The 27,426-nt window shown below is 40.4% G+C and overlaps 1 protein-coding gene across 18 annotated transcripts in view; it reads left to right on the top strand.

The window, feature by feature from the left end:
- NRXN3 (neurexin 3) overlaps positions 1–14,019 on the top strand; it is a gene marked incomplete at both ends in the record, with an annotated part of 1,469,510 nt that extends 1,455,491 nt beyond the window's left edge. For 10 of the 18 annotated variants that reach the window (XM_079767585.1, XM_079767586.1, XM_079767587.1 and 7 more), the window contains one exon: positions 13,718–14,019. In XM_079767585.1, the coding sequence (XP_079623711.1) occupies positions 13,718–14,019 (302 nt within the window). Of the gene's footprint in view, positions 1–13,087 lie in introns of all 18 variants that reach the window. The other 8 variants (XM_079767570.1, XM_079767583.1, XM_079767580.1 and 5 more) reach the window with 2 other exon arrangements.
- Positions 14,020–27,426: the final 13,407 nt, after the last annotated feature.

Raw genomic sequence — 27,426 nt, forward strand, 5'->3', positions numbered from 1 at the left:
AAAGAAGCATATTAATTCCTAGAAATTTCTTAATGGAGTTTTTCCTTTTGTATATCTTAACCAGTATCAACACTTTGGGTAGGAAATAGCTAAAATAGTACCTTGGCCTTCCATTCCCTCCTGTCCTTTCCTCGTGGTTCAAATGTTTGTTGGGATGTATATTTCCAAGAGATTTAATGAGATTTCCTCTTTTGTCATCATCCTCTTTGATTTCTTCAGTAGCACCAAGAAGTGCTGACCTCATACAATATAGTGAATAACATCTTGCATTTGAATTGAATATTTTAAAGTTTCCAAAGTAATTTTACTTGTGAGACCACAAATTTCTGAGTTAGAGAAGACAAGTCTTTGTGATTTTATAAATGAGGAAACAGGTTCCAGGGGATGGGATGAGGAACAAGTTAGTTTTTGTCAAGTCACATGACTTGATAGAGGGCAATAGCTTACCTCCAGGTCCATGCTCCTGCCACTAAATGAATATGTTATTATAAAAGCATATTTAAATAATACCTCTTTAGATATTAACTCTAACCTACAGGAAAAATGAAATAAAACAATTATAAAATTGGAATAACAAAAATTCACCATTAAAAGATGAAGTAATTGCCAAAACCGGTTTGGCTCAGTGGATAGAGCGTCGGTCTGCGGACTGAAAGGTCCCAGGTTCGATTCCGGTCAAGAGCATGTACATTGGTTGCGGGCACATCCCCAGTAGGGGGTGTGCAGGAGGCAGCTGGTCGATGTTTCTCTCTCATCGATGTTTCTAGCTCTCTATCTCTCTTCCTTCCTCTCTGTAAAAAATCAATAAAATATATTTTTTTAAAAAAAGATGAAGTAATTGAGCTTTGGGAATTTAGCATTATTGGAGGGAGAGAGACAGAGGTTCAAGAGAAGTAGAATAACAGCTATTTGGGTTAGGGTTTGGGATTGAGGTTATTGTTTGATGCTGAAGCAGATGCTCCAAGGATCACACTTAGAGTAGCACTGACTCATTCAGCCTCTTTTATAGCTGATGTTATGGTATCAGCTTTGAAGACAATAGTAACAAGTATTTGAAAAGCCCTTTAGAATTTATAAGCACTTTCACATTCAAAATTTCAGTTGTATAAGCTTACCCTGTGAGGTAGATTAATTGAATACACATTATAATCTCCATATTACACATGAGGAAACAAAAACAAAGATTAACTGACCAATGTCCTAATAAGCTGGTATAGTAGGCAGTACAACCAAGACTAGACCTTAGTTTTCCTACCCCTAGAATTTATATCCCATATACTAGATTTCATGCATATGGTGGCCACTGTGGTGATACATTATATTAATGCCTTTATGAAAGGTATAGTATAGTGTGTGGGTATAAAAAAAGTGAGTAAATATATTAATTCATTTACTCATTCATTAGTTTATTCACTAAATATTTGAATGATTATTAACATTTTAGTTGGTAAGAAAAATAAATATAAAAAGACTATCCTTTTCCTAAAGGTTTTAGGGTCTAGTTGAAACTGAGAATAAAACAAAGTGCATTGGAGTATTGCAGTCATCGAAATTTATATAGGGCACAGTAGGCTCACAAAGAAGAGTGGAGGTTGGGGGACAGAATTATAGGCACAAGTTTAAGGTCATGCAGATATAGGGAAAGAAGTCATTCATTTAATATCCTTCCATGTCTGAACATTCTCTCTTATCAGTTTTGACTATGTGATACTACTATTCATAATGTTTTACCCATTCTTATCTGTCTTCTTAAATTTGAAAAATTACTCTAAATTGGGCAAGCAAATCATTAATACAGAAATGCAGGTCTAAGTATTGGGCTTGATATTGATATTGTCCTGGGCTTTCTTTTTCATCATAAAGGTTTAGTCTTTCTGTGTCTCCTTATTCACTGTAGTTATATGTGGAAAGTGGGTTTGGGGAAAAAATGCACATGATATTTTTACCTGAGGGCATTTTTGTTCAGCATTAAAAAGTAAATATTAAACTTTTTACTTAGAAGCAAATAGTATGTATGAAGCAGTCATTTTCACTCCTTCTCTGACTATCATTCATATCTGAGAAAAAGACTATGAGAAGGCAGTGTATATGGGGGGAGGACCATTTTGTAACCAATGAGACAGGACATGACAGGAATCCTCCTGTTCCCAGGATTCCATATCTGTGCTTAGAGTCTCTATTTTTATTCTGATATTCAGAACTGAGCCATTGATTCTCCCAGAAGAATCTCTCCCTTCATCCCATGGACCCATAAAATAACATTCAATGAACTGTTTTTGTATATTTCATAGGAGCGACAGGGGAGGAGGTTTACCACATAGATCTGATGCAAAAATCTTGAAAGTCCTCATTTAGGCATTGGTTCTCCAAACTCCTTTCTTAGACCTCTCTACTTGTAATATCCTATGTCTTCCCTGGTATACTCAGACTCCCAAGAAGGTTTCCTCTTTTTCCTCTCTCCAGTATTTTCCCTCAGAAATTTACAATATTTAATCATATACGAAGTAATTTATTTGGGCCTTCCTCTTTGACCTCACCTATTTACATTCAATGCCCTGTAGTCAGCAGGACCCACTCTCCCAGAGAGGTGGGTTTGCAACTTGAGGTATTTGAGTGTCTTTGGGCTTCTTAAGCACAACTCCATGCAGTTTAGAAACTTTTTCTTTGAAATCAGTGCATTCTTCAAAATGAATGCTGACCAGGGTAATTACAATATATTTCATTTGATGTTTTCTAAACATTTTATTTTACATTTAGACAGGGTTATTTGGTCATGTTGGGATAAAAATGGTCGCATAAAAAATATGCTGTTTCAAGTCCGATTATTGTATTATTTGTTCTCAATGGCAAAAATAATCCTAAAGCATTCTTTACATCCAGTAGAGACATAGATATAAAACCATGCAGTTACCGATAATAAAAATGTAGCGTAGATAGCTAATGAAAGAGAAATTGTGACATGATTATGCACTACTAGCAATATTATTTTGTATCTTATATTAGAAACCAAACAAGTTTTATACATGTTAACTGATGGTTGAATTATATTATAAAAATGTATATGCACTGTATTTTGGCTGTGTTGGCTTCATTTGAAATTATGGCTTCCATGGGTTCAAAAATACATACTTTACTTGCAAAATGACAACCATAAATTTTGGTATGTTCGTTTAAACCAGAATGTAAGTGGTGTCCTACTTGTATGAGTTTGAAAACAGGTTATTTTGAAAGAGGTAAATTACTCAGTAGGAACCTTAGGAGACCCAAATTGCTGATATATCTTCCTCAAAATACCTCTGATTATCTAGGAGTATGTATGCACTGGTAGTATCTTTTTCTTTACATTTCATATTTAGATTATGATAGTTATGATCCCTGCTTTAAGAAAAGGCCTGTGATACAAAAATAATCCATATGAAATAACTAACTTTGTTCTACAGAAGTCATTTGATGCCTTGTAAGGCCATAAGAGCATTTATAGGGTCTTCTCAAACAATAAAATTCAATTTTAAAAGTATAATCAGTCCAAAAAAAATCACCTAAATGTCAACAAGGGTTTCTCTTTTCCTATTCAATTGGAGATTTTTTCCTACCTCCTAAAACCACCCAGCTGCCCTTTGTGAAGTTCCTAAAAATAATGATTAACATTATTAAACCAGAGACTAAAAATCTTGGTATGGACTGACCCATGGGGAAAAGTTACTATCATTATTTTAATATAAAATAATAAAAGGGGCGTCCAGAGGGGGCAAAAGTCTGGCTCATCCTCACAATTTATTTTGTTTGTCAAAGTCACCCAAAATGAGTTCTTGGGAGTGATTGGAATTGGCTGTCAGAACCAGGTGCTCTCAGTGGCTTGCCTTTGTGGTTCGCCTACCCAGGTTTCCCAGTCCTTGGTTAAACATTAATGTCCTCACAGAGATATAATATTGAATAAAACTCTTGTGATCTCTTCCAGTAGAGGCTGAGGCCATTTCTAAATCTCCTCCCCCATGTCCCTTCTACAGTATCTTTCCCTCAAAACACACACATACATGCTCTCTCTCTCTCTCTCTCTCTCTCTCTCTCTCTCTCTCTGTCTCTCTCTCTCCCTCCCCCTCTCTGCCTTCCTCCTTTCTCCCTCTCTTCTATTCTCCCTCTCCTCTCCCTCCTTCTCTCTCTCTCTCTCTCTCTCTCTCTCTCTCTCTCTCTCTCTCTCTCCCTCTGTCTCCTCTAATTTTCTCAATATACATTGAGTGGAATATATTGCTTCCCACAGGGTCTCTAGAGGACTGATACACTTTTCCTCAATGTACTCCAAATAAACCACCCTCATTTCCTGACTATCCTGTAGTTTACAGACACTGACACTATAGCACTATTAGAAGTGAAGAGGGATTTTACCCCTATTACTGTGTGTGTGTGTGTGTGCGTGTGCGTGTGCGTGTGCGTGTGCGTGTGCGTGTGTGTGTGTGTGTGTGTGTGTGTGTTTTAGCTATTCCATTTATCAGGCTCACTTTATTGATACTCCATTGTCACTAATAGTGCCCTGTCAATTTTGCCATGCCCAAAAATACTCATATGGAACAATGTTAATTATAAACCCTCTACACCTTATAAAATATCCTCCTTCAGCTATGAATGAATATGGGGTACATTTCCTGGAGCAGAACTCATGAACCCAAGTATATTTATACCTGCATTTCTACAGGCTCTACTTCAACCCCCAAAACATATACACATTTCTTCTTGGAATTTGCAAGAAGCCTTGGGGTGTCCTTGGCCCCTACTGGAAGGGCATGAAACTAAACCCAGTACCTTTCTACCATCCTGAATCGGTTTTGTCTTGCTGACCTCTCTCTAACCCTAGCCTGCTGTTCTGTTTTTCTAGTTTCCCTAAATGCAACTTACTTTAAGCATGTATTAACTTAACATTCCTACAATTAAATGATAATAGATGATTGATTACCCATTTGTCAGTCTTAGCCACTTTCTTCTTTTAAATGTCTACTTATGACGTACATCCAGACTGCACGCCCTTTTTATTTTTTTTTAAAGAAGCAAAACCAAATTTAAAAAAAAATTAAAATAATACAACATTGGTTTTTAATTTCGGCTATCATCAGAAGGGGAATCCACAAGCCAACAAATGCAAAGCAAACAAAGTGTCCCCTGACTGCTCTGTCTGTGCCTCCTCAGCGTGTGCATCTGGTTGTTCATCCCTGAAAGTGTGTGAAATATTTTTTTTTCTTTAAAACTTTTTTTGGTTCTTTTCTCCCTTCTTGTTTGGGAATTAAGTACTTTTTGTATTATATATATCTATCTATATATATAAATATATCAGTGTGTTTCTTTTTAATTGCTAGATCTTTAGATTTGCTTTTATCCAAAATTATGAGAAAAAAGTTATGAATTGTTTTCTGCAATTTTCCCCACTCCCTCTTTAAATGTGGAACAACTTCAGCTGCAGAATCCCCACATCCACATCTTTCAAATGATCCCAGTCTCATTGGGAATCACATGCACCATGGTGGGGAGTGGGGACATTGGTGAAAGTAAATGAGGTCATTCAGACAGTACCATTTCTATACAGGGAAATCATTACTAACCCAGCAAGTGGGCTCCCAATACAACTCTGCCTTTCTACCACCTCTGCAGATCTCTGACCCCTTCCCCTAACTCTAGATGGGGCTGTGTGGCTGTCGATGAAGTTGTTCAACTTGAATGCATAAATCTAAGTCTCCTTGTTTTTTGCTTTTAACCTTTTGATCATTATTATTAGTATTATTATTTTATGTATTTTGGCTATTTTCAGTAGGAGAAAACAAGTTTAACTGTTTTTATTATTTGAAAATCTTTAATGAAACTGTAATGCTTTTTTTAAGTAATTGCATGTTGAAGAAGTTGCAGCTTAGGGTGTGTGAGATTGTCAGTGTTAGAGTTCTGTTCTTTATTTCTGTAGATGGGCATGTGTAGGCTCATTTGTTTTTGTATATTGCCCATCCCTTCCTTACAGCCAGAAGCTCTAATGCAGCTAGATCACTCCGTGCCGCCCTTACATGGACATGGCGACTCACTTACACATTTACTCCCATCATCTTCATCTCTTGTGTAGTTCACTCATAGATATGACCTTACCCTTTCTGCATCATTCCTTCCCACCCCCTCCTTTCTTTAGCATTGTTCAAATTTATGTGCTGTCATCCATTCCCTTAAATTAAAGAAAGTCTAATACTTGTCGAAAAGACAAAAAAATTGTAAAAGTTAAATATATATCTGAGAACCTATAACAATGCAGAAATTTATTCCAAACCCTCTAGATTTGTAGATTTTTAAAGGTAAATTATAAAGGTAAACAGGATTTTTTTAATTTTTAAAATCATTGCAATCGGAATTATTTCAAATTCAAAATCAATGCCTTCCCTAGCCCCTTGAAGTAAAAATTTGTTAAAGTGCAGATTTTTTTTTTCCTATTTATGTTATGTGGTGTGGATGTATGTGTTGTTGCCTCCCTGTATCATCCTTTGTTGTAAATTATTATATTTGAAAAATTAGACATTTTGGTCAAAAGTTTTTTTTTTAATAAATGACAACAACAACAAAAAAGCAAGTTACAAGAATGTGGCAATTCTATTTGTCCAAGAGCATTCTTACACAACTTTCTTTTGTAAATTTTTCTTTCATGCCAAAAAACATGCGGGCAATTTGTTGATGTAAGTTGACGATGAATTAATACGGTATGCTTTTTCTTATTTAAATTATTTTGTCTATGTGGAAATGACTTCTTTCTTTGCTTTTCTAAAACAGCCTCTATTTTTTATTTGCTTTTACTTTTCTTTCTGTCCTTATCTTGAGAATGCTTTGTTGATGTTATTTGCTCTCCTTCCCTCTAGCTTACTTTGGCCCTGAAGTTGATTTTATTTTCTACTATGTAATTTTGAACATAATATTAAATATTTTATTTCATTTGTGTCTATTTGCTTAATTTTCAGTGTTATGTTTTGTGCTGAATTGCTTTGAATAACCAATGTGAACTCTACTCTTGGTAGAAGGGGGTGGGTAAATTGTCCCTAACATGCAAAGGAAGCCTGGCCTCTTTGCCTGAGCCAGCTTTAAAGCCTTGAAAGTAATGGGATATTAAGTCGGTTACAGCCTCCAGGAGGCCTGCACCCCAGAAGAAAATGCATTAACTCCAAGTGTTATCAATGGTAATTACATCCTAATTTAACTCCATAGAAAGAATTTGGGGAAGTCAGTTGTTTTTCTCTTCTGCAAAGGGGAAAGAAGGTACTCTCAAGTGATTATGGTGAGTTTTGTTATCCAGGATTAGACTATCACCATCACCACAGGCTTCAAAATCAATTTTACTGAGAATAAAGACATCGAGAATCCCAGGTGTTTAGAGTGCTGTCCTATGATAATGATGCCTCCCAGAGTATAGAGCCATATTGGTGAAAACACACAAACAGAAGGCACACAGTTCTCTCTCTCTCTTTCTCTCTCTCTCTCTCTCTCTCTCTCTCTCTCTCTCTCTCTCTCTCTTTCTCTTCTTTTGCCTTTCTATTAATAGTTTCCATTTATCTCAAGGACTTAATCAGGTAAGCTTTAAAAGGATCCTCTGATTCTACCAAGAAGAAACATGATGATTTTCACACCTGAAGTTTAATTTAGGCAACTTTTCAGGTAGGTACTATTTATGAGGATATCCTTGGACCTTAAAGGAATTTAGACGTTGCCTTTATGCACTTCAAGAAACATAAGATCAGTAAAACGTATGTACTTTACAGTTTTTAAGTAAAGAGTTTACTTGTTTCACTTTAATTTTCAATGCTAGAGTTTTCTGAAACTGTTATAGAAAGGAATATCAAACTGATTGGTAGGTAACAGATATGTTTCCAACCCAGCAGCTTTAATGAATGGGCTTTCTCTACCTAGATTTATATCATTTTATATTTTTTGATATGTTGGGTGATATTTTAGGTTTAAAACTAAGAACTTCCTCAATGAGGTGTTATTTTATCTAAATGAATTGAAAGCTTTTATTTTTATTGAGGAAGCCATCTGTAAGAATTTAATAAAAGGCTAATCTTTTTTTTTTTTTAGTACAGCTCTTTGAACTATCATAAATCATTTCTCAAACTCTGTATTTAAAATAGCCTTAATAATCTGGGCTCCTGTTATACTTCTACCTTAGCATGAGTCTACTATATTTTTTAAAAATAGAAAAAATGACCAAAGGTTTCAGTGTTTATATTAGTAGAAATGATACTAGTAACTAGCATTTTGGAGCAGCAATGGACTCTGTGCTAAATTTTTAACATGTGTTATAATTAACATGCATTATTATTATTCAGATTGTGGTTTGAGGTAGGCTGTGTTGTTATTCCCATTTCACAGAGAGTGTACGCAATTTACCCAATCTTGTGTGGCTAGTAAACTGCAGAGCTGTGCTGTTAACTTCAGTCTGAGTGACTTTGGAGGCAAAGCTCTTAATCAATAAGCAAATTAAAAACTCCATTTGATATTACTTATTTTACAATAGATAATGATATCAAGGGGCTTTGGCTCATCTTCCCTGGGCATATGTTGAAAAATAGAATCTGTAGCCTTATAGAATCAGTCAAAGTAGTGGGGGAAGGGAAGGTCCTACCTAAAAATTCTCATCTCATTAAAATGTTAAGCTTCTTTGAGACACTTGAGCTTTTTCTAGTGTCTCTCCCTAGGTACTTGCTATGTTTTTCCATGGTTATTTTTTTCTGAAGGTGGATGGAGAACAATTTTATGGTTACAAGCTTTTGGATATTTATGTGCTGCAAGTACACACTTCTGTGGCACCAAATAACAAAAAGAGTATCATCCAACAACTCATTTAGTGGAAAAGGGATGATTTCTCCCCATTATATGAGAATTTCCCAGTAGAGATTCAGAAAAATACAAGTAAGAGATGAGCTAAAGAACCTAAATATACATAATAGAAACTCACGGAATTGGAGCATGTTGTCCTCACCCAGAGTTTAGTTCTTCAGTGTCCTTGTTTCTGTGTTTTTGTGACTTCTTAGACTCAAATATCTCAAATATGTTGGAGACCCATGGAAACTTCCTGCTGCTCTTCTTGTCTTTATAGATGACCCACTACATTCACCATCACCTACAACATTCTCACAATTCATAAGAGTTCTGTTAAATTTTTAATCCACTGTATTTTTCAATGGCAGAGAGCCCCATTTGCTGGATATCAGCCCTAGACACATGAATTATATATCTATAAATACACTCATAAAGCAAAAAAGCAGGGCAGCCTTCGGGGCTAAAATAGACCTTTTATATCCCTAGTGATCTGTCGAGTTTAAAGAAAAACACAGCCCTGTCAAGAAAGGGTATATATTCCTGATTTAAAATGATAACTTTAAGGGATATAAATATTATTCCAAACTGAAGAAAAATTCTGGAGATGGAAAGGGAAATTAGAGTTTTGGTGGATTATAGGTTTTGTATCACTCTGCCTATAACCCCTCATGATTTTAGGCTTGCGCATCTGTGAATACTTTTATAAGCATAGACATCTGGTAGATCACTGACTCCATAATCTTTGGGCAGTGAAACAAAAATATTAGCAGCTGCTCCAACATTTCTGAGTATAGTCACTTTGGATTAAGACAAACATAAAGACTTAAATAGGCTTCCAGAATCTAAGTCATTTCTATTGATGATCTAATAATGGGAGAAATACATCCCTCAACTCCTCATCTCAAATGGTGTGTGTCCACAGACTCCCCAGGATACTATAATCATCTTAACTCTTAAAGGTGGAATTTAATATTAAAATTGATTACACACCCCAACTCATATACCTGTCTTAGGCACCTTCCATGTTTACAGTTATCTAAAACTTTCCACCTATTTTCACTATAATCCCCATTTGTAATAATGATCCCCCACAGCCCTGTTGACTTCCTTTTGAACTAAAGACACTCTTCCAATTCCTTGAGATGCCAGGAAAGGGGGTTATGAAAGCTTCTACCATTTCACTGATTAAATACTACAGGAATTGGAGCTCACATTTCCTTGACACTGGGCATCAATGTATCATTTTTCTCCGGGGTTAAAAAAAATGGCAAAGAAAACTGAAGATTAATAATTTTGCCAGCTTCTGTTATTTAAACTCTGCAATATCATACCCATCATTTTAGTTTTGAAATAAGCTCTTATCATTTACTTAGGGGACTCGCTGACCTTTTAGAAGCACTTTATAAATTAGTGAGCTTCAGAACCCTCTTTCCATTCCATCCTAAAAAGGATGGTATTTATTTTTTACATTATTATTATGATTATTTTGTAATCCAAGAGAGATATTTGCATTAGGGTGTTGAATGAGCAGGGAATAGCAAAGGAGAGTGGCAGTGATTCAACTGCAGACTGAGCAGTTGTAGATTTTGTAGATTTTTTTTTAACAACAGAGACACTGTGGAAGCTTTAGCTAAGATTGAAGGGGGGTAAAAAAAATAGGCAAATTTAAGACTCCAGTTGGGAGTCACAGATGGTACAATAAAATTGCAAATGAATGCCACTCTGCAATCATGAAGACAGTGATCTTAATCTCATGGGGACACTGGCATCCTCCTTAACTATTTGCCTTTATATTAAAATTATGCGCACCAGGCCTTTGCCTCCCAACAAATCAGTTATTCCTTGTCCTTTACCCCAGTTTCCTCTGTACTCAATACACATAAGGTAGATTTTTATCACTGCCCTAAGGAACAAATGATTATCAGTGTTTGTGCCTGAAGAGAACACTCATGCTAATCCTTCGTTCTTGATGAGATGCCTAAGAACTACCTTGTTCCTGAAGGAAAGTAACATCAACCCTGAGTAACCTGTAGGGAACCTTTAAACAGACTGTATGGGACTCCTCTTCTCCCTCCACACTGCTCTTCTTTTATTCAGACACTGCCTTTTCCTGTGTATCACCTTAAATATAACTCTTGGGACCCAATACTAGAAGAATAGGAGAAAAGTGAGCCCAGTGTTAGTTTTATGTCTGGCTTACCTTTAGGAAACATTCTCCAAATCCCCTTTATAAAAACTAGCAAAAGTGTGTAAACTATGTATTAAATAAGTTGCAAGGTATATGAATTATATAGGTTCACAATGTAAAAATTAGGTGTGCTGGTCCAGCAAAGCAAGTCTGAAACTTTGATGGAACCACAAAGATCATTTTGCTCAATAGTTTCCAACTCCAAGCACCAGAAGAGAAACCTGGGTATAGAGATCAGACCAAAACATCATTTTGAGATTCTCAGAAAGGTTCTTTTTTTTTTATTTCTCCACATATGGTAACCTGATTGCACAATGCCCTATTGTCCCTTGCCTTCCAAATGATACACATTATGTACATTATTGCTACCCTCCTCCCCAACTCGATTTCTCTCTGTGTAACACAGTGTAATTGGCAAAATAGGGAGAGAGGAAAAGCTTCTGAATGTAGGTGCAAGCAAGTCTTCTCAGATGCTAGGAATGTATGCATTAGGTTTCTTCTCAGGAGACCCTGCTCTTAGCACATCTGAAACCTGGACACTTTACATGCAATAGTTTTCACGGAGGCACAAGAAATATTTAAAGATATAAGGTGTGGAAAGCAGAGCAGAGAGTTCTAATTTGTGAGTCAGTCTTTATAGGCATTACCTGGGAAGACTGTGTAAACTCAAAGGCTTGTCCACCTGGAATGTCCCACGTGGCAGTATTGAGCCACATGTCTGGGTATGTCACCAATAGAGAGACCTCAGCAAAGTCATATCTGATAACAGATACTTAAACACCAACCATTCCACTAGGGCAAAATCACTACTGAGGGCAGAACACAAAACACTGTACCTGGTTGAGAGTTTAGTGACCCAGCTCAGAAAGAGGTTCAATGATATTGTATCAAGCATCTCAACGGACAGACTAACTGGGATGGGGAACCTCATGCCATCCTTGCTAGAGGATTTTTAAAAGCAATAGTTGGAATAAATATTTTGGACACAATTTAATGAACTGTAACTTCTGGAGATTCTTTCTGTCTTTGAAAAATAACTTGATCTTTCTCACATACATAAATAATAAACTTGCTTCCGCAATTAGGTTAGTAACATCCACCATGGAATATTTGTGGTACCCATGATCTGCAAGGCACTAGGATTTAGTGTACTATCTGAACTTGCTTTCCTGACCCAGTCCACATGTTTCTAAATACAGTAAGTAGGATCTCTGGGTAAACTAATAAATTTTTGCCATTTGGATTTTTCAAAACTGACTTTGCTCTCTCTACGTTTCGGAATCTAAAAGTAAGTTTCCAGTAATTCACAGCTGTCTAGGCTGGTTATTTTTAAAAGGTAGCGTCCAGCTCAGGATATTTTGCATCTAGCACAAAAGCAATACATGAACATAATTTTAGACCAAGGCAAGATGGGTGGTCATTTAATAGGGGAATTACTGGAAAAGCATAATCAAAATGGGTTGGTTAGATGAGAAATTTTTAACCTCTTGTAACGTGCCCTTATTTAGCAGATAGTAAATGAAGACTGCACTTACTGATAAATGTGAAATAAAAGGTAGTCCTTTATGATATTAAGGACAATGTGTTTTATGGTCTTGGATCTTGGTCTCTGTGACATGAAAAATATTCTCATCCTCATGGGAGCAAATAAGTAGAAACCCCAGAAGGCAATAAAGAAAGGTTAAATACAGTTCACAGTTATCTACACACACACACACACACACACACACACACACACACAATTTTAATAGCCAGTCAGTATTGGCAACAGTGTAATTGAATGTCATCATCCCATAAGCAAATCCTGGAAACAAGCTTACTTGAGTTCTAGCTAAATAATTACTTGAGAGTATCTTTAAAATCTACACCCCTGCCCCAATCTATAGATTTCAGGTTTTGGTGGCAAGAGGCAAATAATGGGCTGGAAATCGGCTTAGAATGGTTAGGCTACCATCCGGCGATTCCATTGTCATTTCTGAGGTGTAACCCATGAACTCCATTCATTGAGAGTGACTGAATCGTGTTTACTTACAAATATACTAATTCTGTGTTTCTTTTTCTTTTCAATCCCAGGAGGTGAATTAGTTATCCCTCTTCTTGTACAAGACCCTTTAGCTACCCTTCCTATTGCTACTCGTGCACCTTCCATTACACTCCCCCCTACCTTCCGCCCCCTCCTCACCATTATTGAGACCACCAAAGATTCCCTGTCCATGACCTCTGAGGCGGGGTTACCTTGCTTGTCGGACCAAGGCAGCGATGGTTGTGATGATGATGGCTTGGTGATATCTGGGTATGGCTCAGGGGAAACCTTTGACTCTAACCTGCCCCCTACTGATGATGAAGATTTTTACACCACCTTCTCCTTGGTAACAGATAAGAGTCTTTCCACTTCAATCTTCGAAGGTGGCTACAAAGCACATGCGCCCAAGTGGGAATCCAAGGACTTTAAACCTAACAAAGCCTCCGAAACTAGTAGGACTACTACCACATCATTGTCCCCTGAGCTGATCCGCTTCACCGCTTCCTCCTCCTCCTCGTCTGGGATGGTGCCCAAATTGCCAGCTGGCAAAATGAATAACCGTGATCTCAAACCCCAGCCTGACCTAGTCTTGCTTCCGTTGCCCACTGCCTATGAGCTAGACAGCACCAAACTGAAGAGCCCACTAATTACTTCCCCCATGTTCCGTAATGTGCCCACAGCAAACCCCACGGAGCCGGGAGTCAGACGGGTTCCGGGGGCCTCAGAGGTGATCCGGGAGTCGAGCAGTACAACAGGGATGGTCGTCGGCATTGTGGCTGCTGCCGCCCTCTGCATCTTGATCCTCCTGTACGCCATGTACAAGTACAGGAACAGGGACGAGGGGTCCTACCAAGTGGACGAGACTCGGAACTACATCAGCAACTCGGCCCAGAGCAACGGCACGCTGCTCAAGGACAAGCAGCCGAGCTCCAAGAGCGGCCACAAGAAACAGAAAAACAAGGATAAGGAGTACTACGTGTAAACCACACCGCCGCTCACAAGACCTGCATTTAAAGAACCCAGAAGGATTGCTCTATCAGTGCATACATCCTTGGAAAATGAAATTTTTTTTTGCAGATGTCAGAACTGCTCTACCCACGAGATGGGGTCTATGCCATGTCTATGGTGGGGAAAAAAAATCGTTTCTAAAAGGACACACACACCAAGATGTATCGACCTATATACACAGTTCAGCCACGGCTTTGTTCAGTCATCGCCCGGAGACAGAAGGTCCTCGCTGCTCTGCTGTATCATAAAGCACACACTTTGCGCTCTGCAGCCAGCAGGGGGCTCCCCTTCTCTCACCTGGACTTGGGAGCTTCCTTCTCTTGAGGACCTTGCACCCAAGGTAGAGACTCATGGCTTACTTGTTCCATAACTCCAAGTGAGTCTGTAACAATGTTTGTGAAGCTTGACTGTAACAATTTTTTTTGTTGTTTAATTATGTAAAAAACAAACAAAAAAAAAACAGAAAAAAGTTAAACAAACAAACAAAAAAACAACCTACCCTTATCTGGTTCTGGCCAGTGTGTGTAACTTTTCTTCAAGATCTGAGGGGAAAAAAATGGCTTTTGGGTTTTTGTTTATTTTTTGAGGATGACTGGACATACGTTAAGAAGAAGAAAAAAAAAAGCAGAAAACTAAAGTGGGAAAGACTATTGCCATATGAACTCAAACGCTACCATGGTGTTCACGCTACATATCAGGTTGTGGTGTTTTTAGAATCTGTCGTTTGTTTCCTATACGAACACATAGCAAAATCATGTGATGGATGATAATGTTGATTTGAAAAGCTGGTCCCTCAGGATCTAACTCCAGAATCCGCCACCCAAACCCTGAACCGACCGGGTTAGGGCTGGTTTTATCAGAGCTATTGGGTTTACTTCACAACAGTGTTCCTGTCCATTAGCCCAGCCAAAGTGTGGTAAAGGAGAAAGCCCCCTAGTGAAAACAGAGCCTTTCCCAGAGAGAGGGAAAGGAGGGGGTGGGCTGGGTCCATGGCTGATTGAAATGCATGCAAATATAGAAGAAAAGACAATACTAAAAGGCTGTTCAATAATCAAAGTAGACCATAGGGGCGTTCAATTTATGATGGAACCCACAAAAGGTCACACAAGCCAAACATGGCATGAAGAGAGTGCAAAATGCATAGTTCTTCCCCCACCCCCAACGTGAATATGTTTTCTCATCGTGGTTTAATTTTGTAGTCTGGCACTTACAGATAACTCTATCCTTCCATTTGCTCATGTCTCCCTTCACCCATCTTTTCTAAAACTAAACGAATAAATAATAAATGAATAAAGCTGCTGTGACACACACAAAAAGGAATTTAATAGTATAATATATATATAAATAAATATATATACAGATATATTTATCATGGTATGTTTGATGGGATGACTGAGACAGGAAACCTGTTAAAGTCTTGAAGTGGAATGAGAATGTTGTTTTAAAAGAAAATGACAAAACAACAAAAAAGTAAACCTTAAAAATGTGAAGCAAGTGTGAGTTTTAGTTTTGTCACAGTTACCTGTGTCAAAGAGAATTAAAAAAATAAAATCTTCTCAGATTTTGTTTACATATTTTACTACATTTTTGCTGGTATAATTCCTTAGCCACCTATGTACATACTGCTTTAAGAATTGTTCCTTCCTTTCTATTTGTTTATTTCAGTTGTTTGGTTTATATTCCAGTTGTCTTTCTTTCTTTTTGAAAAGAGGAAAAAATGTACAGAAAAATAATAAATTGGTTGTGTGGCCATAGCTATCCAAAAAGCAAGAGACAAAGCAAGACAAATATTCACACAAAAATTAAGTGTGTCCTCTGGAGGGTCAGGTATATACAATTTCTTTTGTACAGATGAAAATCAATCAGCTGTTTAGATTTAGAAATCTACTCTTGCTGGTCTTTGTAAGTTGCATGAATATTTGATTTGAAAAAATACCTTAAAGATATGGGGCAAAAGTGCAATCTAAACAATGGTAGCCTTTACTAATGTGTATGGAAAGAAGTGTTCCTCATTATCTGATATTTCAATGTGTAAAAGAGTTTTGGAAATTTTTTTTGTCATTAAGAAAGACAGGATTATAAAGAGATATCAAAGCACGATTTTAGATAGCCTAAATGGCCCAACCTATATAAAGTTGATTATATCTCGATGTCTTTAAAAGATTGCTGTTCTTGGAGTCTTGAGGTCTTGTGAATTGATTTTCTGATTTCTTTCTTTACATTTTTTTTTAAATTTGAGTAAAAATACATTTGTTATATTCCTTTTAGTGTAAGTTCTATTTGAACAATTTTATGGGAACATGTGCATTCTGTATGTAAGCTTCTATCATATTCCTGTTGTTTTATGAGCAGACTTTTATGGAATTTATTTATGATGTTGTGATGTTACCGCTTTTTCTTTTTCCTTTTCTCTTTTATTTCATATTTGCATTTTCGTTCAAGGATATGCTTAGCAATAAAATGTTCTTCCCAAAACCTTGTATGATGATGCATTCTTATTTTCTAAACATTTTGTTTAAGATATTACACTGAAGGTAAACATGTCATATCTTATTGAAATTAAGCTAGGACCACTTTCATGTGAAATAAAATATTCTATACAGATATTTATATAAACATGTCAAAAGTGGCATATTTATGGGCTTAACAATTATTGTCTGTCAACCAAAGCATTATTTGGATTTCTTTGGTAGAGTCAACAGTAAAGAAAACACTTTTCTGAACAGGTAAGATGACAAAAGCATTCCATTATGGAAAATTTTATTGGATACTATGTTTTTGAAGTGTTTGGGAAAATTATCAACAAACTTTGAAAGGTTTTCCAGAACCATATTTAGGTAGTATCTTACTAGAAAGCTTTAGATGCCTTCTTTCTAAGCATCCCATCATATTGAAAATATTTAAAAAGGACTAAGTCCAAAACCAAAATTTAAGTAAGTGCTTAAATTTTAACAGCTTTTATTTTCTAGATTTTCAGATTATAAAATTCTGCGAACATTCATTGCAGATGGAACCTATCTCATATCTCAGGTATACTTCATTTGCTCGTTTCCTAAGCACATGCATATTCTACCAATTGGATAATCCATTGTGACACCTGCATTTTCACCATGGTCCAGAAATGTGGGTTAACTGAATAGTTGTATTCTATCCATACACTGGTTAACAGTTTTCAAAGAGTTAGAGTTAAAAACAAATATTATATTTCTTTTCCTTTACACTTTATTAATGGAATGGTTATGCTGTTGACTATGCTGGGAACGGAAAGAAAATTAGGCTGAATGACGTCAAATTATGGAAAATTCTTCTTTTGGTTTCTGTCTCAGATAATTGATGTAAAGTAAAGCAATCACTTATTAATGCCCATGATGTGGTAGGCACTGTCTTGTTTTGAATCTATCTTTTATGTTTCATCCCTGAGTGTTAGCTAGTACTTTTTCATCTTAAAGATAAGAAAACAAAGACACAAAGAGTTTAGTGACAACTTGGCTAAAACATCTCTAATCATGTTAGAAGTCAGGCCTTGCTGACATGGAGGTCAGTGGGATGTCATGGAAAGGGTATAGGCACTGAGGTCAGACAGAGTTGGGTTGGAACCCCACCTGGACTACTTACTATTTATAAGCAAAATCCACAATCTCTGAGATTTGGCTTCCTCACCTGAAAAATGTGACACCTCAATGACTGCCTTTCATTGCAGTTTGGTAGGGAAATAAAATAATATAAAGTGTTTTAATTGTGATTGAGGCAGAGTAGAGGTTCACAAAGTTAGTCTCCTTCACTTTGAGTGCTATGCTATTCTCTATACAACAGATGACTTCTAGAATTAGAAATTCTACACTAAATTCTATAATAAAATGATTTATTTAATAGTTATCAAGCAAAGTTGCAAAACCATGACTAGTGTTTACTAGCTATAATGGACACAACTAGTCTTTTTCTAGTCATATACTTTGATTGCAACATAATTGAAACCAATAAGCATGTGGCATTGATATTTGCTAGCATAAATCTGACTGGCAGCACATTTTAAGCAAGTGGCCAGAGGATAGGATAAGTAAAGTGAGTGTGGACTGAGAAAAGTTAAACTTAGATAAATTTCCAGGTGATCGTTAATATTGTAGGTTCATCAAGATCTAAAGTAGTGTTTACTCAGATACATTGGTGAAAGTCCATCAACAGAAATAACTTGTCATTGTCTTTCCATGAAGAAAGTATTGAGATTATGCCATTCTTTTCCAATGTGTTTAACTTTGGCCATGGGCTTTGGATTCAGAAAAGCTTAGTTCAAACCATGGCTCTGAATCCTGGATCTGTCCTTTACTAGCAATTAAACTTTGAGTAAGGTGTGAAGTGACTCTAGGTTTGTCCACAAAATTGGAATGATAGTGTTCTCCTCTTTGTTCTGTGCTATCACTAAATAAGCCTACGTGAATATAAGTGCCTGGATATAAGCACAGTGGTTGGCCCATAGTCTTCGAACAATGATGGCTAAATTGTCTTTTTAATCATCTGTTATTATCCTAGAAAATTAATCCACAATTCCTAATAAGAGTCTATTGGAGAGCCCCAGAACACTCATTGTACTTCCATCCCCTAAAATTTTAATTGTTTTTATTCCTGTTCAGTTGAAATCACATTGATTTATTGATTCTTTGAGTGTCCCTTGAATCTTCTACCAGAAATGTACATATCCCTATAAAATAATTTACTTCAATCAACTTCTTCAGAATAGGGACCATAAGAAAGGTTCAAAAGGTAAACTATCCTGTGCCTCAAAGGACAGTCTTCTATGCTTCCAAAATCACGGAGTTATCATTGCCTTAAGTACCCTATCAAAATTCTGTTATTGCCTTCCCTCCAGAAACATTCTAAATATCTCTATTTAAGATATAATCCAAGAACCACTCTAAGCATTAATTCATTTGATAATTCAAAACTTACTGAACACTTATGTGCCTGACAATCTACTATTGGCTATTGTTACTTTATATCAATGAAGACAGAAAATGGATATGGGGATTTTAAGCCTTTTTCTCTCTTTTATAGATACATAGAGGCCCAGATTCTCTGCACCCATATTCAAATTGAAGTTTGATCTTTCTCTAAAAATTCTAAACCCTACGTTGTCCCAATTGAAATAAAATATTGATGCTACTGTTTGATGTCATTTTGATTATTAATGTACTTATTAGACATTATTAAATGATTAGAGGTCCAGTGCACGAAATTCAGCCCAGCCTGCACCCTCTTCAATCCGGGACCCCTCGGGGGATGTCCGACTGCCGATTTAGTCCCAATCCTGGGGATCAGGCCTAAACCGGCAGTCGGACTTCTCTCTCACAATCCTGGACCACTGGCTCCTAATCGCTCACCTGCCTGCCTGCCTGATCACCCCTCACTGCCTCTGCATGCCAGCCTGATCACCCCTAACTGTCCCCCCATGCTGACCTGGTTGCCCCTAACTGTCCCCCAGTGCCGGCCAGGTCACCACCAACTGCATCCCCGCTACTGACCTTGTCGCCCCAACTGCCCCCACTGCTGGCCTGATCACCCCACGCAGCCTGCTTATTCATTCATTTGGTCGTCCCTCACCACCCCCCCTGCCGACCTGGTCGCCCCAAGCAGCCTGCTTGTTTAGTTGTTTGGTCGTCCCTCACTAACCCCCCCTGTCAGCCTGGTCATAGGCAGCCATCTTGTGAGGGCATGAGGGTTAATTTACATATTACCACTTTATTATATAGGATTACTATATCTTAGATTGAGAGCCTTAAGGAATCTATGATCTACTAACAGTACACAAATAATGATACTAAAATATAAATAAGAATAGAGGCTGGCCCACGAAATTCGTGCATGGGGTGGGAGTATGTGTCCCTCAGCCCAGCCTGCACCCTCTCCAATCTGGGACCCCTCAGGGGATGTCCGAATGCCGGTTTAGGCCCGATCCCTGTAGGACATCTCTCTCACAATCCAGGACTGCTGGCTACCAACCGCTTGCCTGCCTGCCAGACTAATCACCCCAAACTACTCCCCTGCCAGCCTGACCGATGCCTACCTGCTCCCCTGCTGGCCCGGTTACCCCCAACTGCCCTCCCCTGCCAGCCCGGTCGCCCCAACTACCCTCCCCTACAGGCCTAGTCCCCCTCAACTGCCCTCACCTGCAGGCCTGGTCCCCCAAAATGCCCTTCCCTGCAGGTGTGGTAACCCCCAACTGTCCTCCCCTGCAGGCCTGGTCACCCACAACTGCCCTCCCCTGCAGGCCTAGTCCCCCCCAAATGCCCTCCCCTGCAGGCCTGGTTGACCCTCACTGCTCTCCCCTGCCAGCCCACTCACCACCTAACTGCCCTCTCCTGCTGGCTTGGTCACCCCCAACTGCCCTTCTCTGCTGGCCCAGTCACTCCCAATTGCCCTCCCCTGCAGGCCTGGTCACCCCCAACTTCCCTCCTCTGCAGGCCTGGTAACCCCCAACTGTCCTCTCCTGCAGACCTGATCACCCACAACTGCCCTCCCCTGCAGGCCTGGTCTCCCTAACTGCCCTCCCCTGCTTGCCTGGTCACCCCTAACTGGTCACCTCTCCTGCTGACCTGGTCACCCCCAACTGCCCTCCCCTACAAGCCTGGTTACCCCCAGCTGCCCTTCCCTGCAGGCCTGGTCGTCCCCAACTGCCCTCCTCTGCTGGCCCGGTCACTCCCAATTGCCCTCCTCTGCAGGCCTGGGTGCCCCCCAACTGTCCTCTCCTACAGGCCTAGTCACCCACAACTGCCCTCCCCTGCAGGCCTGGTCCCCCCAAATGCCCTCCCCTGCAGGCCTGGTTGCCCCTCACTGCTCTCCCTTGCCAGCCCACTCACCGCCTAACTGCCCTCTCCTGCTGGCCTGGTCACCCCCAACTGCCCTCTCCTGCTGGTCTGGTCACCCCTAACTGCCCTCCCCTGCAGGCCTGGTTCCCCCCAACTGCTCTCCCCCTGCAGGTCTGGTCATCCCCAACTGCCCTCCTCTGCTGGCCCAGTCACTCCCAATTGCCCTCCCTTCAGGCCTGGTTGCCCCCAACTCCCTTCCCCTGAAGGCCTGTTCACCCCCAACTCCCCTCCTCTGCAGGCCTGGGTTCCCCCCAACTGTCCTCCCCTGCTGGCCTAGTCACCCCAACTACCCTCCTCTGCCAGCCTGATTGACTCCATCTGCCCTCCCCTACAGGCCTAGTCCCCCTCAACTGCCCTCCTCTACAGGCCTGGTCCCCCCAACTGCCTTCCCCTACAGGCCTGGTCACCCCCAACTGTCTTTCCCTGCAGGCCTGGTCCCCCCCAACTTCCCTCCTCTGCAGGCCTGGTAACCCCCACTACCCTCTCCTGCAGGCCTGGTCCCCCCAAACTGCCCTCCCCTACAGGCCTGGTCACCCCCAACTGTCCTTCCCTGCAGGCCTGGTCCCCCCCAACTTCCCTCCTCTGCAGACCTGGTAACCCCCACTACCCTCCCCTGCAGGCCTGCCCCCCCCCCAACTGTCCTCTCCTGCAGACCTGATCACCCACAACTGCCCTCCCCTGCTGGCCTGGTAACCCCTAACTGGTCACCTCTTCTGCTAGCCTGGTCACCCCCAACTGCCCTCCCCTGCAAGCCTGGTTCCCCCAACTGCCCTCCCCTGCAGGCCTGGTCATTCCCAACTGCCCTCCTCTGCTGGCCCAGTCACTCCCAATTGCCCTCCCCTGCAGGCCTGGGTCCCCCTCAACTGTCCTCTCCTACAGGCCTGGTCACCCACAACTGCCCTCCCCTGCAGGCCTGGTCCCTCCAAATGCCCTCCCCTGCAGGCCTGGTTGCCCCTCACTGCTCTCTCCTGCCAGCCCACTCACCGCCTAACTGCCCTCTCCTGCTGGCCTGGTCACCCCCAACTGCCCTCCCCTGCTGGCCTGGTCCCCCCAAACTGCCCTCCCCTACAGGCCTGGTCACCCCCAACTGTATTTCCCTGCAGGCCTGGTCCCCCCCAACTTCCCTCCTCTGCAGGCCTGGTAACCCCCACTACCCTCCCCTGCAGGCCTGGTCTCCCCAAACTGCCCTCCCCTACAAGCCTGGTCACCCCCAACTGTCCTTCCCTGCAGGCCTGCCCCCCCCCCAACTTCCCTCCTCTGCAGGCCTGGTAACCCCCACTACCCTCCCCTGCAGGCCTGGTCCCCCCAACTGCCCTCCCCTACAGGACTGGTCACCCCCAACTGTCCTTCCCTGCAGGCCTGGTCCCCCACAACTTCCCTCCTCTGCAGACCTGGTAACCCCCACTGCCCTCCCCTGCAGGCCTGGGTCCCCCCCAACTGTCCTCTCCTGCAGACCTGATCACCCACAACTGCCCTCCCCTGCTGGCCTGGTAAACCCTAACTGGTCACCTCTTCTGCTGGCCTGGTCACCCCCAACTGCCCTCCCCTGCTGGCCTGGTCACCTCTAACTGCCCTCCCCTGCAAGCCTGGTTCCCCCCAACTGCCCTCCTCTGCAGGCCTGGTCGTCCCCAACTGCCCTCCTCTGCTGGCCCAGTCACTCCCAATTGCCCTCCCCTGCAGGCCTGATCGCCCCCAACTCCCCTCCCCTTCAGGCCTGTTCACCCCCAAATCCCCTCCCCTGCAGGCCTGGGTTCCCCCAGCTAACCTCCTTTGCAGGCCTGGGTGCCCCCCCAAATGTCCTCTCCTGCTGGCCTGGTCACCCCCAACTCCCCTCCCCTGCAGGCCAGGGTTCCCCCCAACTGTCCTCCCCTGTTGGCCTGGTCACCACAACTGCCCTCCCTTGCAGGCCTGGTCACCCCAATTGTCCTCCCTTGCTGGCCATCTTTTGGCAGCCATCTTGTGTCCACATGGGTGTGGTCATCTTGTGTGTTGGAGTGATGGTAAATTTCCATATTACCTCTTTATTATATAGGATGTCAAAAAAGAACTAAGTTCTTAGGACTTCAAAAGAAATTACTTAAGGGAAAGTTTCAAAGAGGAGATTTCATATTAGGTAAACCTTGAAAATGTGAGAGGCTGCATGCCATTCCAAGCAAAGCATTGAAGTGGAAACAAGTAGAATCAAAACCATAATTTGGCAAGGCACATTAGTGGAAGATATGGCTAGAAAGGTTTTTGAAATTTTGTCAGTGAAATGGAAGAGAGAATGAGAGAATGTTTTGAGATATTTTCAAGGTCAAGGACTAGTTTTCTGTTGAGTGCAGAGGACACAAGAAGCCAAAGGTAATGAGGGATACATTTTCAGAGAAGGTGAAAGATCAAAGAGATCAAGTTCCCAGATAGAGGTGTTTACTCTGAACAGAGTGGGAGATAAGTTTTGATATAGCAATGAAGAAGGAGAAAATGGAATCAGAAACTGACATATTGTGGAGGAGGTGACATAAATTGAAACAGATATAGTCAGAAAGCCTCAAAGTTCTTGGTAAATCAAAGGCAAAGTCATGTACCTAAGAGTAAGGCTCTGAGCACATGGCAGAAGCCTGTTGAGAATCCTGTGAGGAAGGCAGCCAAAACAGGTGTCAGTAAGAGGGCTATGCTGTCTTTATCTGACATTAATAGCAATCCTTTTTTATTTTTGAAACTCTTTTTTTTTTTTAATTTCATGACTTAAAAGCCAATCTAGTGTTTCTAAATTTAGAGTGCTCTCAATTACATAATGCTGATTCTAGAGAAACAAGCCATTTAATACTTTTTTTCCAGAAGAATTTGGAGAGGAAGGGGTTGATAGGATGCTGCATTAATCTGCTCAGACCACCATAACAAAATACTGTGGACTGAGTGGCTTAAATAACAGAAGTTTCTTTCTCAAAGTTCTGGTGTTTGGGAGTCCCAGATCAAGATCTGATAGGGTTTGCTTTCTGATAAGTGTTCTATTCCTGGCTTTTAAATGGCCACCTTCACACACTGTCCTCCCAAGACCTTTCTTCCGTGGGTATGCTGAGAAAGAGATCTCTTCCTCTTCTTATAAGGGCACAGTCCTGTCAGATCAGGGTTCCTCCTTTATGACATCATTTCACTTTAATTACCCCCTAAAGATCCTTTTTCAAAAACAGTCAAAGTGCGGGGGTTAGGACTTCAACATATGAATTGAGGGAGGGAAGGAACACAATTCAGTCCATCCCAAATGTACCTGGTGTTAGTAATTAATAAAGTGAAAACTAAAAACACAAAGGAGTCAAGGAATCCAGAAGCAACTCTACCCTTGTCAAGTGTCCATATGGGCTGCTAGGTAGAAGAGGAAATAAATCCATGAGAGACTAAATCACAGAGTAGCATAGGATCACAGGAACAAGGGACCAGGATTTGGAGGCAGGGTTAGGGTTGTTAAGCCACAGGCCCTAGAGCACAGAAACAGCTAAAGGGAGCCCAGACTCAGATTTGGGGATGTATTAAATTAATAGTGTGAACTTCAAGAAACCTTGAACTTTTCTAATGGTTAGGTACATGGGCTCTAAAGTCAGAATGCCACGGCTTGTATTGTACAGCTATAACTTTAGATAAATGGCTCAGCCTACCTAAGGCTCAGCTTTCATGCCTACAAAAGGAAATTATATTATATCTATCTTGTTTGTTTTTCAGAAAAAAATAAAATGATTCATGTAAAATGATTAGCATATTCCTGTCACATAATAAACTTTGATAAATGTTGTTCATTACTTAAATTTAGTATTGTTACTTGACTCAGGCAGGACCAAAATGAGCTGCAACTTGCATGGCTGGTGACCACCAAGAAATGGACAAAAATATAGAAGTTAAGCAATCACCCTGAGTACTTTTCTAATTCTTTCATTTTCCAAGAAAGTCTAAAATTCGGTTGCCTGCTCATTGGCCAAGTTTTCCCCTCACTGGCACTAGTTCTCTGCTTCCAGACTCCAGCTTGGACTATGCTCAGGGAAGCCTGGTATCTTGAGATTTTTCATTTTTGCCCTGAGTTTCTAGTTCCCAGCTTTCCCATGGCAGCTGGTCACTCAAACCCTAGGAAGCCAGGAGGCCTTCAGGAAATCTTGCACCACTTTATTGATATGCATTATTTTGGTTATTTTTAATTGAATTTATGGGGGTTACATTGGTCAATTAACTATGTAGGTTTTAAGTGTACAATTAATTCTATAAATATATCATCTACACATTGCATTGTGCATTAACCATCCAAAGTCAAGTCGCCTTCAATCACCATTTAGCCCATGTTTACCCTCTCCCACCTGCCCCTTCTCCCCCTCTGGTTAATCACCATACTGTCATCTGTGTCCATGAGTTTTTTTGGTTGTTGTTGTTTTTTTTGGGTTTTTGTTTTTTGTTTTTTTTTTGCTTAATCCCTTCACCCATCTCACCCAGCCCTCCAGCCCCCCTCTCCTCTGATACTGTCAGTCTGTTCTCTGTATATATGAGTCTGTTTCTATTTTCTATTTTTTATTTTGTTCATTAGATTCCACATGTAAGTGAAATCATATGAATTTATTTTTATTATGATTTTTTTTATTGTGAACATCCTATATAATAAAAGCCTAATATGCTAAGTGTCTGGTCAACCGGTCGGCCATTCAACCAATCAAAGCATAATATGCTAATGATATGCTAAGGCCACTTAACCACTCGCTATGATGTGCACTGACCACCAGGGGGCAGACGCTCTGACTGGTAGGTTAGTTTGCTGCTGGGGTCCAGCCAATCAGGACTGAGCAAAATGGGCCAGACACACCCTGCAGTCCTCCCATAGTCCCTCCCCAGCTGGACAACCTCCTGCGTCTCTCCCTGGCCCTGATCATGCATCGGTGGGGGTCCCTCAGCCTGGCCTGAGCCCTCTCGCAATCTGGGACCCCTCTAGGGGTGTGTTGGAGAGCCAGTTTCAGCCTGATCCCACAGGCCATGCTGAGGGACCCCACTGGTGCACGAATTTGTGCACTGGGCCTCTAGTTTTCAAATATTCTCAAAAGTAAAGAGACTAGTATAACAATCCCCCATTCATCCATCATCTAGTTTCAAAAATTTGGTCTTTTGATGTTCTTGTTTTATCTATGTTCACCTCACCATGAGAGATTCTCTTTTAATACCACATAATGTTAAAAAGAAAAATAGAGCATTAAGAATAGCTATTCTTAGGTCTCTTGACTGGGGACTTGTTCAGTGTGTTTTAGAGTAACTAAACCTAACACTTTTTTTGATGGGCATTTAATGGCATGATTCCAGTTCTTTATTCAATGACAACTTGAAAGGGGAGATTAACTGCTAAATAGACTCTTCATCACTTAATGAGATTTCCTGAACACTAAATGGATTGTTCAGCTTGTATGTGTGCCATTTCAACTGTGCTCAATCACTTTTTGAAATAAAATTTTAAAAAGTCTATAGAGTATATACAGTAGCTATACCTTTTGTAAAATATGAAATCTTGGAATATAATCTATGTTCCTTTTCAAGGGTATGGATAAGGGAAAATACCACTCATTTGCACCTGTGGATGCTAAGAAATACTTTTACCTCTAGAAATGTGATCACAAATCTACTAGCATAATTTCTTAGGGTTATATTCAGGTATTTGAAATGGATATAACTACACTGAATTTGTATGAGTCTAGTAGATGACATAGTTCATTAAGCACATTTACAAGCCATGATTTAATACTGCTCTGTTGGCAGTGGTGATTTTCTCTTCTTTGCTCTCACTCACCTGCAATTTTTGACCTATAATTTTCATCATCAAAGTATCATGAGAGAGAGTCAGAGAAAGGAAGTTACTTTTAGACTGATAACATATTCTTCTCTATCTCAAAGTCAAACTAAGTATTTAGAAAAAAATGAATAGAACCACCACAGACTTACTTCTTGGTTTTATGAACTGAAATGAAAGGCAAAATAGTAAGTTTCAACAAATAAATGGTGTTCCCATTCCTCCTCTGTGATGAGCAGCTTGCCCCATTTTATGTATGTACTAGAGGCCTGATGCACAAAATTCATGTAAGGGGCTTGGCCATCGCGGCTCCGGCTGCCTCGAGGCCCCACCCACTGGTCGTTCTGGAAGGTCATTCTGGAAGGTTGTTCTGCTGTCCGGTCTAATTAGCATATTAGCTCTTTCTTATATAGGATTTTTTTTTTTTGGAGTGGTGAGGGGAACCTAGCAGAGCACACATAAATATTATTTTTGAAATGAAAACCAAAGGTTGTCCAGGTTTGCAAGAAAGTACAGTAAGTCAGGGTTAGTTGTAGATTAGAAGATAGCTTAAATTAGGGGTGGCATAAAAACTGAAAAGCTAAAATTTCTTTGGTATTACAGGTATAGTTTTCAATGTTCATGCATCAAACAGTAAAATGTGCTCATGTGCATGCATGGGTATGTACAACCAGATCTGTTCTGATATTAAATTTGAAATATGGAAACTAGAATAGCTATTGCTCATAAAATA

Source organism: Cnephaeus nilssonii, assembly GCF_951640355.1.
Source record: "Cnephaeus nilssonii genome assembly, chromosome: 4".
In the NCBI taxonomy this organism is placed as follows: domain Eukaryota; kingdom Metazoa; phylum Chordata; class Mammalia; order Chiroptera; family Vespertilionidae; genus Cnephaeus; species Cnephaeus nilssonii.